This window comes from Spermophilus citellus (genome assembly GCF_964194105.1).
Source record: "Spermophilus citellus genome assembly, chromosome: 4".
In the NCBI taxonomy this organism is placed as follows: Eukaryota; Metazoa; Chordata; class Mammalia; order Rodentia; family Sciuridae; genus Spermophilus; species Spermophilus citellus.
The window spans coordinates 30,717,899-30,732,115 of record NC_138185.1 but is presented as its reverse complement, the minus strand read 5'-3'; the positions used below and the strand labels follow the sequence as shown (position 1 = coordinate 30,732,115).

Genomic DNA, 14,217 nt, shown 5'->3' with positions numbered 1-14,217 from the left:
TTTACAGTTTACCCAAGGCTGAGAGCACTCAGATACTTGCAGGGGAAAAAATGAGAAGGCAGCAGAAATAAACTAGTCCCTAATTGCAAGTAAGGATGATGGCAGGATCACAGTAGGTACATGTAATCAGCCATCACCCGAGGCTCAAAGTGCCACTGGCTCAGATCAACCCCCAGGTGATCCTACCAACACAGGGTCAGCACCAATGAATACAACTTCAAACTCTGTGGGTGGTGCTCATCTTAGCTCTTGTTTAATTTCAGTCAGATAATAAACATTTATAAATTCATATACAACAAAACAAATACATGCAAAGTTACAAATATAGAAAATATAAAGTACATGCATATTTCAAAGACCAGTTAGTGGTGTCCACTTTGGATTCATATACAAAACTAGTTCAGTGCACGTCGTAAGCCTAAGGGCCACAAAAAAAGGCTTTCCCATGTATTAAGTACTTAGTACCTCAGGAAACCATTAATGTGTTAGACATTTCTGATATTAATTGCTCTAAACAAAACTTCTAAGTTTGTCATATGCAATATATATTTTATATATATATATTTAACATTAAACACCCATATAGTGCAAGCCAATTACATTGTAGAATAGTAATATTTATCTGCTAGGCGACCATATTGAACAATTTAGGGAACAACTTTACCTTATCTAAATAACATTTACAGAATTTCCTTTTCCACTTAGAATGGATATTTCTGACATCTGCGACCTAAGATATTTTTTAGATTGTCTCCCTGTTCTTTGATTCAAAAGCCAATTACAGAAACTGAAGACTCAACCTAATCCTGGGTTTTAACAATTATGGGACAGAAATGAAGAAATGGAGCTCTTCTTTGTATGCTGACTGCGTTCTTTCACTTCACAATCCTCCAAGAGGATCATGGGTCTGCCCTTACAGACTTCCTTGGAGTCCCATCTCCTGGCATCACCCAAACATGGTTAACATCACTCTAGTTTCCAGGAAACCAAGATTTACCTTCAGTATTTAGAAGCCAATCTTGCTGCCTTAGTTATCTACAATTTATTTACTAAAGAAAGGAATGCCACATTTGGATGCTCTACACATCCCAGAGGGGAGCTTGTCTCCAAAGGCACCATTCCCAAAGGCTGGATTTTTCAGTTCCAGAAGTCTTTTGCTTGTGTTAATTATGTCCAACCCCGGCAAATATGTCCTCTGGCAGGAGGTATAGGGTCACAATAATATTTACCGATTCAGCAACTGCTGTGTAGTCCCTACTGCAAAAAGCAAAATGTCACCGCAGCTCTCTGCAAAAACACAGCACATGCTCCAGGGCTGAGCCTGTGGCCCAAGAGTTGAAGATTTCTGGTGTTTTTTTTTCTTTTTCTTTTGAATGAGTATCATGTGGCCCCCTTCCAAATTTGGCAGAAATAATATCAAGTTTTCTTAAAAGAGAAAAGTTTTCCAAACTGCTATGAAATCATTGCTAAGCTGGGACATTCATGCCTTGAGCTCTGGCTACTAAAAGAGCCAGAGGTATTCAGGCAAAGGTATTTGAGGACCATTTTAAGATCTATTCTAGCCTTTATCTGTTGCAATAGACCAAAAATGAGCCTAGATTAACCAGTGATTATTTGCAGGCTCAGCATTAGCCTTGGTCCACGAAGGACTCAATCAAAGGGCCCTTGAATAAACAGCATCCAAGTCTACTCTACATTTTTGGGTGCCCATCAGTGCCAAGGGTATAGCCTATGGGGGACAGAGAGAGAAGCAAAAATGAGACACCACCACTAAAAGGGCTGCAGGTGGATACCCCCTCCTGACCCTGGAGCAAGATAAAGACCACTTGGAAACAGGAAGTCCTTCCTCATCCCACAATCAGGAAAATGAGGAAGGAGATGAGGAGGATCACAGGTGGGGAGGAGAAGAGGACCATGCTGGATCCTCTTGGGTAGTAAGCCTGTTGGGCCTCCTGCTTGTACTGGGTGGTGCACATCTGCTCCACCACACGCTCCATTATCTTAATATCGGTCTCGGTGAAGTTATCCCCTTTGGTGGTGGTGGTGGTGGTGTGCTGCTTGATTGTGATATTGACGCAGTCATGCACAAAGCTATTCTGGTTGGGATACTGATCCACGGGCTTGTAGTATACTTGGCTGGGGTAACGGTTCATGTTTTCACGGTAGTAACGGTCCTCATAGTCACTGCCAAAGTGCATCATGGGCCTGCTCATGGCACTCCCCAGCATGTAGCCACCAAGGCCCCCTACCACTGCCCCGGCTGCAGCAGCACCTGCCACGTGCTTCATGCTGGTTTTTGGCTTAACGGGCTTGCCCCATTGATTATGGGTGCCACCTTGACCCCAGCCACCGCCACCATGGGGTTGCCCCCAGCCTCCACCGCCACCATGGGGTTGCCCCCAGCCTCCGCCACCATGAGGCTGCCCCCAGCCACCACCCTGAGGTGGGTAGCGGTTGCCTCCAGGGCTGCCTTGCCCAGGGTAACGGCTTCCCCCAGTGTTCCACCCTCCTCCAGGCTTTGGCCGTTTTTTGCAGAGGCCGACGTCACTCAATGTGGCCACGAAGAGAACCAGCAGCCAGCAGCCAGGGTTCACCATGATGACTGATCTGCAAAATGAAGAAGAGGGCATGGTGTGAGTGACCTACATTTACCCTGAAACCACCTAATGTTTGCTCATTATGAATGAAGGCACAGCAACGACAAACTCCTCACACCCTGGGCTTCTGGGAAGCACTCTGGATAAAAGCAATTGTAAGCAAAGGGCAACACAACTTATTCTCATTCTCTAAAGACAAATTTGACTTTAAGTTAATTTCAAGCTGTTTCCTGAAACTTGAAAGAGGCAGAATGCCAGCAGTGTTCCTTAGTATAAAAATGATTGCCAATTGGTAACCTGCACGTGTTCTGGGAGGAACTACTTACTCCTGGTGGGCTTACCATGGCTCTGAGCTTCTTTAGAGCAGTCAATCTAGGAAGTAGGCACATCCTCATAGGGACACTGGAAGCTGTGCCATCGGTCTGCTATAAGGGGCACCAGCTCCTGTGGGGCATGGGCCTTCTATATCCAGGGGAATCATTTACCCACCGATATGGATCTTATTCCCTTGAATCTGAACAGTCACTGGCAGGGGCTGGGGGTTTAGATAAGCCCCCAGCTGCTGTGTGGACATCAAAAGACCCTGGTGCATCCCCTTCGGAGTAACCTAAGGCCTGTGTAAGTTTATGAGTCTGGTTAGGAAGCTCCTCAGGTGGGTGTGGCAGGAATTAAGTAACTGAAAAACATAGGCCCAGTGTCTTATTTCCTCTGCAGGGATGTAGGCAGGGAGCAAGTGGCTCTTGTTTGTGGCTGTGTTCTTGGAGATTGGGGCACTGCCTGGCACAGAGCAGGACACAATAGATACTTGTTAAGTGAAAGAATTAATATCCCCTGAACATACAAATGCCAAGAATAACTCCCTCAAAGGAATTCTAAGTACAATTTTACTAGAAATAGTAAACATCCAGGATTTTGCAAGCCCATTTGTAAATTCATCGCTCTCTCTATAGACAGACAGACAGGTGGGGCTGTTGACACTTGGGCAGTGTTCACAGAAGTGCAATCACACACTTGGTGACTGAGTTTTATGTCAGTATTTAACGTTTTATGAATGATTTCTTTTCTTCCAATTTTTGGTAGGAAATAAATACTTTATATTATAAAAGCACAGTATATAAATCAACAGTGAACCAAACATCCTGGATCACAATTTATGACCCATTTTAGAATGTTTCTTCATCAAATTATAAATCTCATTTACTGAGAGCTAAGTTCCAAGAACAAAGGTAAAAGGCAGAGTAGAATGATTATTAAACAGGATCTACTGTAGCCCAGATCAAATCATATCTTCAAGATATCACTGTGTGCCCCAAGATCTAAAATGGCATATACCATCTTGTTCCCAGTGCTGAGATTATCTTCAAATTAAAAAAAAAAGATAAAGTTTGTTTTAATATCCTGCAGAATTTACAACTAAACTGGATACTAGTCATGAGAATTATTAAGAAAAATAAATATAACTCATTTATTTGTTTATGCTTATGTTTCTACTAACATTAAAATTGGAAGTGCTGGTGGTCATAAGTAAATCAAAATATATTTGAAAATTACAAGCCAAATTAAAGTATTAAGATCTTACTAATTTGGATTTGGGGAGCCCCATTCCTGTTCCCACCCCACCCTCTGCAGGCCTCCTTCCCAGATCCACTCATCATCTCATGGGGTCCAGCTCTCGGCCTCCATGTTGCTCACACACCCCAGGGAACCATCTCCTCAGTTAACAGTTCACAGTCTGAAACGTTTTTAGGTCAACCCCTTCCTTCTTTTACCCCAGTGAGCCAAACCCAGACTATACCTTGGGGTTATTCTTGAATTTTCTCTTTACAGCATACATCGACTCTACCAGCAAATCTAATTAGCTCCACCTTGACAAGAATCCTAAGCACCTTGGTTTCTCACATGTTCCAACATGACAGTCTTGGCTGAAGCCTCCATCACTTCTCACCTGAGTCCTTCCCAGCCTCCCATCTAACCTCCTTGCTTCTCCCTTGGCCCCTACTGCAGTTACATGGTGCCATTCCCTTGCCCTCAAGTGACACTCCTTTGTACTCAGGATAAAATGCAAAGTCCTGACCATGCCGGTTGGATCACAGGGCCTGGCTCCACTGACCTCCTCTCCCCAGCCTCCTGCTGCTCCTCAAACCAACCAGCAAACCACTTTCTCTGTGCCTCTGCACTTGCTACTGCTACTCAGGTGCTCAAGTCTGCTCAAATATCTTAGTGTTGCTCTTCACACCAACTGCCTGAAATAGCACCCCATCCTATCTCCTTTCTCTGTTTCGATTCCTTTCAGAGCTGTCAAGGCTACCAGACACACTATTTACTGTCGCTATTGTTCATCTTCTCCACTGGAGCAGAGGCTCCTCTGGGGCAGTGGCTTGGTTCTGTTCACAGAATGTTCCTGGACTTGGCGCCTGATTCATAATAGATGCTGAACGAATGAAAGACCATGAAAACTGCTCTATATTGGAGTGTAAGGACTAAGCAAACTATAAAGTATTGACAATGGCTATCTAAAGAGGATCAAATTTATAAATTCACGAACTATTCTTTTCTCCAATGGCCAGCTGACAGCATCAATTCAATAAATCAAACATTTGTTTTATGTGCTGGCCACAGTGGCAGACTCTGGCTGGCTAGAGATATAGTATGACTGGAAATGGGAGGCGGCAGGAAGAGGAGGCTGCAGGGGAACCACACTGAGCTGGGCCTTGCATCCTATTTAAGGCTGTAAGAGTTAAATGTAGCTCAGTGGGGATGCAGCTCAGTGGTAGAGTGCTTTACTAGCATGCTGAGGCCCTGGGTTAAATCCCCAGTAGCACACACGTACACAGAAAGAGTTAGGGCTCTGTAAGCTCATGAAGACACAGGACCAGGCAATGATACCCACAGTGACAAAGGCACAGAGGAGAAAAACCAGGCACAGAGGTTTTCAGAATGGAGAAAGGTGGTGAGAGAGGGCCCTGGCAGGTCTGAGGCAGGCTCAGCAACTTAGCAAGACCCACAACAACTTAGAGAGACCCTGTCTTTAAACAAAGAGAACTCAGCAGTTGAGTGTCCCTGGGTTCAATGCCCAGTACTACAACCAACCAACCAAATATATTGCCTCTTCCATTGTTCAAAGTGTCGCAGTTCAGATGCTATATCTAAGGCCAGCTCTATACTGAAAATGAGAAGGGGAAACAAAAAGGAGGTTTTGAAAGGACAACAAATTACTGTATACTGTTTGTTTTACGAAGTAAAAATCTGTGTGAGATGTATGGCCTTCCCATTAAAATATAAATTACAAAAATCAACTTCGGAACTAACCCATTTGACATATATTTATGTAAAAATTAGTATATGCTATTTGTTTTAAGAAATAGAAGATGGGTGAAGTGGTACATGCCTGTAATCCCAGTAACTTAAGAAGCTGAAGTGGAAGGATCCCAAGTTTGAGGCCTCCCTGAGCAACTTAATGAGGCTGTCTCAAAAATAAAATAAAAAAGGGCTGGGGAATGTAACTTAACAGAAAAGCACTGGCCTAGCATGTACAAGGCCCTGGATCCAATGCCTAGTACTGCAAAAAGGAAAAAGAAAAGGGGGGGGGGAATAAAACTAGAATTGACCAATAGGCAAAGAAAAATGGAGAAAAAAGTGGTCAAAAATCATATATTATACTGGGCACTGTGGTACACATCTATAATCCCAGTGACTCAGGATGCTGAGGCAGAGAATAGTAAATGTGAGGCCAACCTCAGCAACTTAGTGAGATCTTGTCTCAAAATATAAAAGAAAAAGGGCAGGGAACGTAGCTCAGTGATAAGAGCACCTGGGTTCAGTCTCCAGTATGGCAAAACAAAATAAAACAACAAACCCCAAAACATCAACAGAACTATCCATCTATCTAGTAAAATAATGTTTATAGTACAGAAGCTTACTGACTCCTGCCATGGTTTGGATGTGGTTTGTCCCCCGAGGGTTCATGTGTTGGAGGCTTGATCCTCATTGTGGCAATGTTGGGAGGTAACAGAACCTTTAAGAGGTGGGGACTAGTGAGAGGTCCTTAGGCCACTGGAGATGCTGCCCCCAGAAGGGATTAGGGGAACTCCTATGGGTATGGATTAGTTCTCTGGAGAGTGAGTTGCTTCTCACACACGTTCCTTCCACTGGGGGGCCATCCACTATGAGGCTTTCACCAGAGCTAAGCTGATGATGCTGGGAGCACACCCTTCCTTCCACCTCTAGATTTGTAAGCTAAACAAACCTATTTTCTTTATAAGTCATCTAGCCTAGGGTATTTCATTATAGTAACAAAATGGAGCCATACAATGAGTTTTATACATATTTTGAATGTCTTCTAAGATTGTAGAATTATCGAGGGGCCAAGGACACAATGATGAGTGAGATATTGAGCTTAGTGGGTTCCAAGACCAAAAAAGATATTGAGCATCTAGTCTTATGAAATAAGAGGAAAAGTGGACTGCTGAAATTGGAAAAGTAGGTAAAGATCTTAGAAGGAGAATAATACCATAGAATTGTGTTTTCAAAAAAGCTCATCCTACTGTAGTATAAAGAAGAAGGTTTAGCAGGACAAAAAAGGAAATGGAGAGACCAGTTAGAAAATTACTGAAGAAGATGGTGGCATGCCTGGGATGTAGTTGATGAGCTATTAATAAATGAGATACATTTTGCAGAAAGAACCCATAAGACCTGCTGATAGAGCAGACAGAGGAATGAGAGTTGCCCAGGCTTGTGGCTTTCATAACCTGTGATATGGTGGTGATACCATCTCTGAAATAGGAGAAACCAGAGGAACACCAGAGCTGAGCAAACCTAACCATGAGTATTAGTTTAGACACATAAACTTTGCCTTATCTGTAAGATATTCAAGTGGGAGGATCAAGTGAGAAAGAGAGTTAGGCAATTGTTTAAAGAATCTGGAAAGGAGGAGAGAGAAACATTTGGACATATTTACCTGAGACACAGGGTTTATAACCAATAGGATAAAGGGACAAGATTAAAATTATTGCTGGGCTAGGTGGCCCAAACTGTAATCCCAACAACCTTCAGGAGGCTAAGAAAGGAGGGTCACATGTTTGAGGCCAGCCTGGACAATTTAGTGAGATCCTGTCTCAAAATAAAATTTGAAAAGACCTGTAGCTCAATGGTAGAGCACTTGTGTACCATGTTGAGGCCCTGGGTTCAATCTCCACTACTGTGCGCATGCGTGCACGAGAGAGAGAGAGAGAGAGAGAGAGAGAGAGAGAGAGAGAGAGAGAGAGAGAAAGAAAGATTCAATCCCTAGTATGAAGGCTGGCATTCAGCTACACAGCCTCCCCTCCAGTAATAGGGATATTTTCACATCCATGGAAAAGACTATCAAACTAATTTTAATAGTTTAGTAAAAGAAGAATACACTGTGAACAGTAATTATTTTAGGAATAAAAGAATGTCTCAAAATCAGGAAATCTTAATAGATCTTAACAGCTCAAGAAAGAAAAACAAAAGAAACCCAAATTTTCTGCAGATGTCAAAAAAGGTTTTCAATTAAATCAATATCTATTCCTGACTTTAAAGAAAAGTTTATTTTTAAAAATTTTGTATAGAAACCCCATGTGGTGGTACATGTTGGTCATCCCAGCAACTCCGGAGGCTGAGGCAGGAGGATCATAAGTTTGAGGTCAGCCTCAGCAAATAAGTGAGGACCTCAGCAACTTCATGAGACCCTGTTTCAAAATAAATAAAAATGTGGCTCAATGATAAAGCACCCCTGGGTTCAGTTCCCACTACTGTAAAAAGAAAAAAAGAAAGTTTGTATGGGGGGTGGAGATGTAGCTCAGGGGTAGAGTATGTCCCTAGCACATGCAGGCTTTGGGTTCCATCTCAAGTGCATGCGCACACATAATCATATAGAACCAGAAGGCTAGGACCTTTCCATCAAGAGAGGCTATCACAAACACAAAGCTCATATCCTGTTCTAATTGTTTTTTTTCCTTAAAAAAAGGGGGGGGGAGGCATTTGCATTAATGTGGCAAACAAGACAATAATGCAACCTATCACTGTTAATATTTTACATTGTTCTGGAAATTCATATAGGTATGATTTTCTATCTGAAAATCCATGAAAATCATCTAAATGGTCTTACAATAAACGAGTGAGTTCCTTAGATAGCAGTTTTTGAAATCAGCATAGAAAACACCAGCGAGTCCCTAAATCTCCTGTACTTATTTGGAAGATTTAGTGGGGAAAACATTCCATTTATAACGGCAATAAATATTTCAAAATACCTATGATTTAACTTCAAAATAAATAGTAGGATTTATATGAGGAAAGCTGTGCAGCCCTGGGTTCCCCAGCACTGAATAAAACAAAAAGGACCAATAAAATTTGGAATGAGAAGAAAATGCAGAATGCATTTGGTTTGCCAGGTATCGGAATGCAAAGATACAGTGAGATCAGATGGCACTGGTTATAAGAGCAGATTGGCAGGGTTATGGAAACAGAGAGAAGATACGAAAAGATTCATAAATTATTCCAGATTCTATTCTTATTTTAATTTTAAAAATTAATTAATTTGTTTTGGTATTGGGGATTTAACCCTGGGACATTCTACCACTGAGCTACACCCCCAGCCTTTTTAAATTTTTTACTTTGAGAAAGGAGTCTTATTAAGTTGTTGAGGGTCTTGCTAAATTGCTGAGGCTAGCCTCAAACTTGTGATCCTCCTACCTCAGCCTTCCTATTCATTGGGATTAGTTTTATACACCACTGCACCCAGCTTATTCTCATTTATTGATGGGGACTGGGCCAGAGTTGGAAAGAACTTGTCTCAAGGTCATAATAATCCAAGACAATGGGGCTGAGATCAAAATTTAGTGGTCTTAATGGCCTTCAATACCATTAAGGAAGTGTGTCATTGGTCAAACTTCTGATAAATCAGAATAACACGTAACAACCTCAAGTTTAATTGGCTCAGGAAGTGGGGAGAATAAACAGCATTCCCATCCCTCATTGTCCTTAAGGAAACTTCCTGTTCTTTCTTGAGTTAAATAGAAATAACAGGTCACATTTTTTTAAGGTTCTGAAGTCACTGATCCTTAAATTTGATGCAAGCCATACAAAATTTTGGAAAAAAAAATTAAGATAGGGTTTTTTTTTTTTTTTTTTTTTTTTTTTTTTTTTTTTTTTTTTTTTTTTACTGGCACCTTGAGATCCAGCTCTGTATTAAGCAGGACAAAGGGCCCCCACCTGGTCCATCATCAGAATTACTTGAAGAACAGCCAGATTCAGTGGTGCACGCCATAATCTCAACAGCTTGGGAGGTTGAGGCAAGAGGATCCCAAGTTCAAGGCCAGCCTCAGCAAATTAGTGAGGCCCTAAGAAACTTAGTGCCAATTTGATGCAGAGATTTTTTTTTTTTAAGACCCCATCTCAAAAAGAGGTGGGGGGCCTGGGGATGTGGCTCAATGGTTAAGCACCTCAGGTTCAATAAGAGTTACCCCTCCCCTCCAAAAAAATTACTAAAATCACTTAAGGAACAAGATTGCCACAACCCCAAGAGTTCCAGCAATAGAATTTCAGAAGCTTCCTAGGAAACTGGCATTCCTAGCCAGGCTTGCAGTTAGGTCCTCAGGAATGCAACACTTAACCTTATAATACTTTTCTTCCTAAAAGGGGCATGTCTCCCTTGAAGTGATCATACAGTACTATGGCTGCAGGAAGAAGAATATAGTAGGACAATAGGATTAACAAACTGAGACAGAAACTCTCCCAACTGTAAGAATTGCTGCATACACTCTTCACTTAGGGTTATTTTATAATGCTGCAGCCATCCCCAGGTTAGATACAGACACATGTTGAATGTTTAATATGCAGTTCACAGCTGATATAGTTGCCTTGGAATTAGAAATAAGATCTGAAAAAGGAGAATGGACTACGTAAGTTAAAACTGTAGTTGAGAAAAACCTTTGCCTTGGCTTTCTCCGTTGGTTGAGAGTCCTATTAGTGCCAATTTGATGCAGAGATGTTTATTTTATTGTTGTGCTTTCTATTATGTTATCTTAAAAATACTTGTTCCCTTACACAATTCAGCATAATTCTAAAGAAAGCTATGGTGGTTCTTGCTCAACGAAATCAAGCTGACTTTACGTGAAACAATAATGCAATGAGGTGTAAGATAAACATTACCAAATGGCCTCTAGAGCAAGGGCTTGTGATTATAGACTGGGATTTGCTGTGACAGTTGGTGACTTTCAACCGTTACAAGACAAAAGAGATTTTACAGGGTACAATCTGTTGTGACTCACCTACACTGGACTGGTGCCTTTGTGAACACAGAATGCTTCGGCTTGGCTGAAATTGTTCAGTTTGAGGTATATTCAGGAGTCTTTAAAAACAACAATGAAAAAACTAGAATTGATAAATGAGTCCAAGAAGTGATTCTTAAAAAGAAAAACCTAATACACAGATTACTAAACCAGTAATACATCTACATGAGGAAAAAATGAAGTAGCATTTGAGAAAGGAAACAAGGTCAGCTAAAATGTTTTATTCTAAGAAGCAAACATGAAATGATCTCTCCCTCTTTTTCCAACACACAGAAAACTGTGGGTCCATTTTAGAATCTGAAACCGAGTCAGGTGCGGTAGCTCTCACTTGCAATCCCAGTTATTTGTGAGGCTGAGGCAGGAGGATTGCAAAGTCAAGGCCACCTGGGCAACTCATTGAGAGCCTATTTCAAAATAAAATTATTTTAAAAAAGGAGGGAGGTGCTGGGAATGTAGCTCAGAGGTAGGCTACTCCTAGATTCAATATCCAAGACCACACAAACAAACCAAAAACCTGTCCCAGGGTTCAATAACATTAGTTAGTGAAAGCAATATATCAACAACAACAAAAAATTAGAATCATGTATAATTTCTTTTGGCGCTTTCATTTTCTATGCTTTCCCTTTTATATTTTTACCTATGTATTCATGCATGAGCTCCTGGCCCCATCTATCACTGGCTCCAAATCAAGATATTTGATGGTTACATAATGTTCCTTTCAGTTAATGTGTCATTTTTCTTAGCTGTCCTGCTGTTACACATTTTGGTTGCTTCTCAGGTGGTTCTAATTTTAGATCATTCTGCTTGGAATAGGTGCCTGCATGTTTTTTTTTTCCCTTGTTTGTTTCTTCCATTGCAGGTAAATTCCCAGGAATTTCTGGGTCACAGCTTCCAACTAATGCATCTTCACATTGTTTTATAAAAGGTCTGTATTGATTCACACTGTCTCCAGTGGGTGTGACTAGGAAACAGAACAAAGTACGGGTACCAAAGGTCAGTTTTCAGCAGATGGTTAATCTTTGTAACTATGCCTGGAAGAACATCATTTTCTCCTTTTTATGAATGGGCAAAGGAGGGTCAGGAAATCAGGTAACCTGCCCAAAGTCACAAAGTGGGTTGCAAAGCCATATTTCTAACCAGAAAGCCCTGCCACTTGCCCGGATGTCTGAATAGTCAAAAGTTTCAGGCAGCCTTCCAGCAACAGGGCTTGCCCTCACTCTTGTCTTTAACAGATGTAAAATGGTAACCTAAATTTGCTTCATTTTGCATTTTATTATGTAAATGACTCATCATTTCACTATATCCTCTTATTTTCTTTTCACAAGTATAGAAAGCTTGTGTCAGGTACAAATAACATACAAATTCCATTCTAGCTACCCTGCTTCCTTTCCGATTCTGGTGTTTGAGAGCTTCTCAGTATCTGTGTAGATAAAATCATTCCTTTTCCTTGATGACATTTTTTTTTTTCAAATCTGGGAGAATAGTTGATTTTTCTAAACGTCTGACATTTATTCAATTTTCTGTTCCTATTTTTCAGATGACTAAAATTTATACAAATATTTAATTCTATCTATCTGGAGTTTTGTATAAGGAAAAGAGGAACACCTCAAATGTTCAGCACATGGGGAACTGTTTATTAAGCCATGATACTATAACTACAAGAAAATTAAGCAGCCATGAAATTGCATTTCACTGTGCATGACACTGAAAAATAGAAAGCAGTTGACTTTCCGATGATGAGGATGGGATGTGATGGCCATGGAATTACGCGGTAAAAATTATGTTTGCTGGTCTACTACAGAGATGAAGGAAAAAAATCAAAGGGACAGTAGAAATGAATCCCCCGCCCCCCACACTGTTTCATAACGAAAGGAAACGTGAGGAAGTCTGCTTCTCAGGTGGCAGAGGCTGGTTATCCGCGGGCCACGGGCTCCTCTCTTGTAGCCCCACGGATGGCCCAGTTCTGTCCCTTCTGAAGAGCAGGAGAGAATGTAAAAAAACGATGCTGAAGGTCCGCTGTGGGAGTAGGACGGAGAGCCCAGCCCCCAAAGCCCAAAGCCGGGCTGCAACCCCCAACCCCAGGAACCCGGGCGACGCCGGCTTTGCAAATGAAGGGCAGAGCCTATACGAAGCCCCGCTCCCGTGCGCGTGGTTGGGTCCCTAGGAGGATGCCAAAGGGGCGGGGCTGCGGCCTCCCCCGGTACAGTCTCGGTGGCCAGAAATGGGGGGCGCCGCGGACTCCCGGGGGACGCTCAACGGCTGGGGAGCGAGGCCGGGAGCAGGCGCTCGTGTACCCAGTCTCCTCACTACCCTCTGGGCATCGGGGAGCAGTCCGTCCTGGCCAAGGGGCATCCTGGCGTCTGCCCTCCGGCTCCGAAGGAGACTAACTGGCAAAGAGTCAAGAGCTCCGCGTCCCCCTGGGGCCTGGCCTCTCCGAACGTTTGCGGCCCTCCCCGTTTTCCCTGTAACTGAATTATCTCTATCCCTCCCCTACTTCCCCAGCGGACCGAGGGTCGCGCGTCTCGCCCATCCCGCAGCCGGGTGGGGTGGGGGAAGCGATCAGGCAGACACCTCTGTACCACCAACGTCCCTCCACAGGGGCTCCGCCAGCCCCCTCTCCCATTCCGAAAAAAAGGGGGGCTTTCCTAAACCGAAAAGCCAAGCCGAGCAGATTCATCCGAAGAGACAAACACAGGGCAGGCCTCAGACGCGCCACGCGCGCTCCGGGCGCCCCAGCCCCTTCCCACCGCCAGGGTCCGCTGGGGACCTCCCCCAGCTGTGCGCCCTCGCGCCTCGACCCCAAGGCCCGGGGCCTCACTCTCGGCCTTCGCGGCTACCCGGCCGGAGTTTCTAGGATCCCGCCCCCGGCCGCGCTGGGTGTTTACCTGCCTCGGAAGCTCGGAGAGAAGCTCGCAGCGTCGCGGCTGTCAGCAACTGGCGCAGGGAGCCGGCAACGCGCAGGGCGCAGGCGGGGCGGGGCGGGGGCGGGAAAGGGAGGCGGCGGCGCTCGCGGGCGGAGGTCCGTGCGGTGACCAATTACCTCGCCGCCCAGCGCACGCTCCCTGGCTCTGGGCAGGCGTCCGGCTTTACCTTAAAGGGTGCCGGACTCCAGAGCAGGGCGGGGAATGAGTCACCATATAAAACGTGTTGAGATTCGCTTAAACACTTGCATCAGGTGGTACGCCTCCCGCTGTCATCGCTTCCCGACGTTGCTCATTGACTGTAAAAAAATATCTTTAATGATTCGGCAGCTCTCCGTTATATAATGGAAACTCGAGAATATGAAAGGTTTACATACAGAATGAGAAAGC

The 14,217-nt window shown here is 43.5% G+C and overlaps 1 protein-coding gene across 1 annotated transcript; it reads right to left on the bottom strand.

Annotated features, from left to right (window-relative positions):
- Positions 1-230: 230 nt before the first annotated feature.
- Positions 231-13,966, bottom strand: PRNP (prion protein (Kanno blood group)). The gene is made up of 3 exons (XM_081291582.1): positions 13,792-13,966; positions 10,886-10,965; positions 231-2,607 (listed from the first exon to the last, which is right to left on the bottom strand). The coding sequence occupies exon 3, from the start codon at positions 2,595-2,597 to the stop codon at positions 1,848-1,850; it is 750 nt and encodes a 249-aa protein (XP_081147708.1). The 5' UTR covers positions 2,598-2,607; positions 10,886-10,965; positions 13,792-13,966; the 3' UTR covers positions 231-1,847.
- Positions 13,967-14,217: the final 251 nt, after the last annotated feature.

What these genes read in the sequence shown, in the direction of transcription:
- PRNP (XM_081291582.1), bottom strand. Translation starts at nt 2,597, where the DNA reads ATGGTGAACCCTGGCTGCTGGCTGCTGGTTCTCTTCGTGGCCACATTG.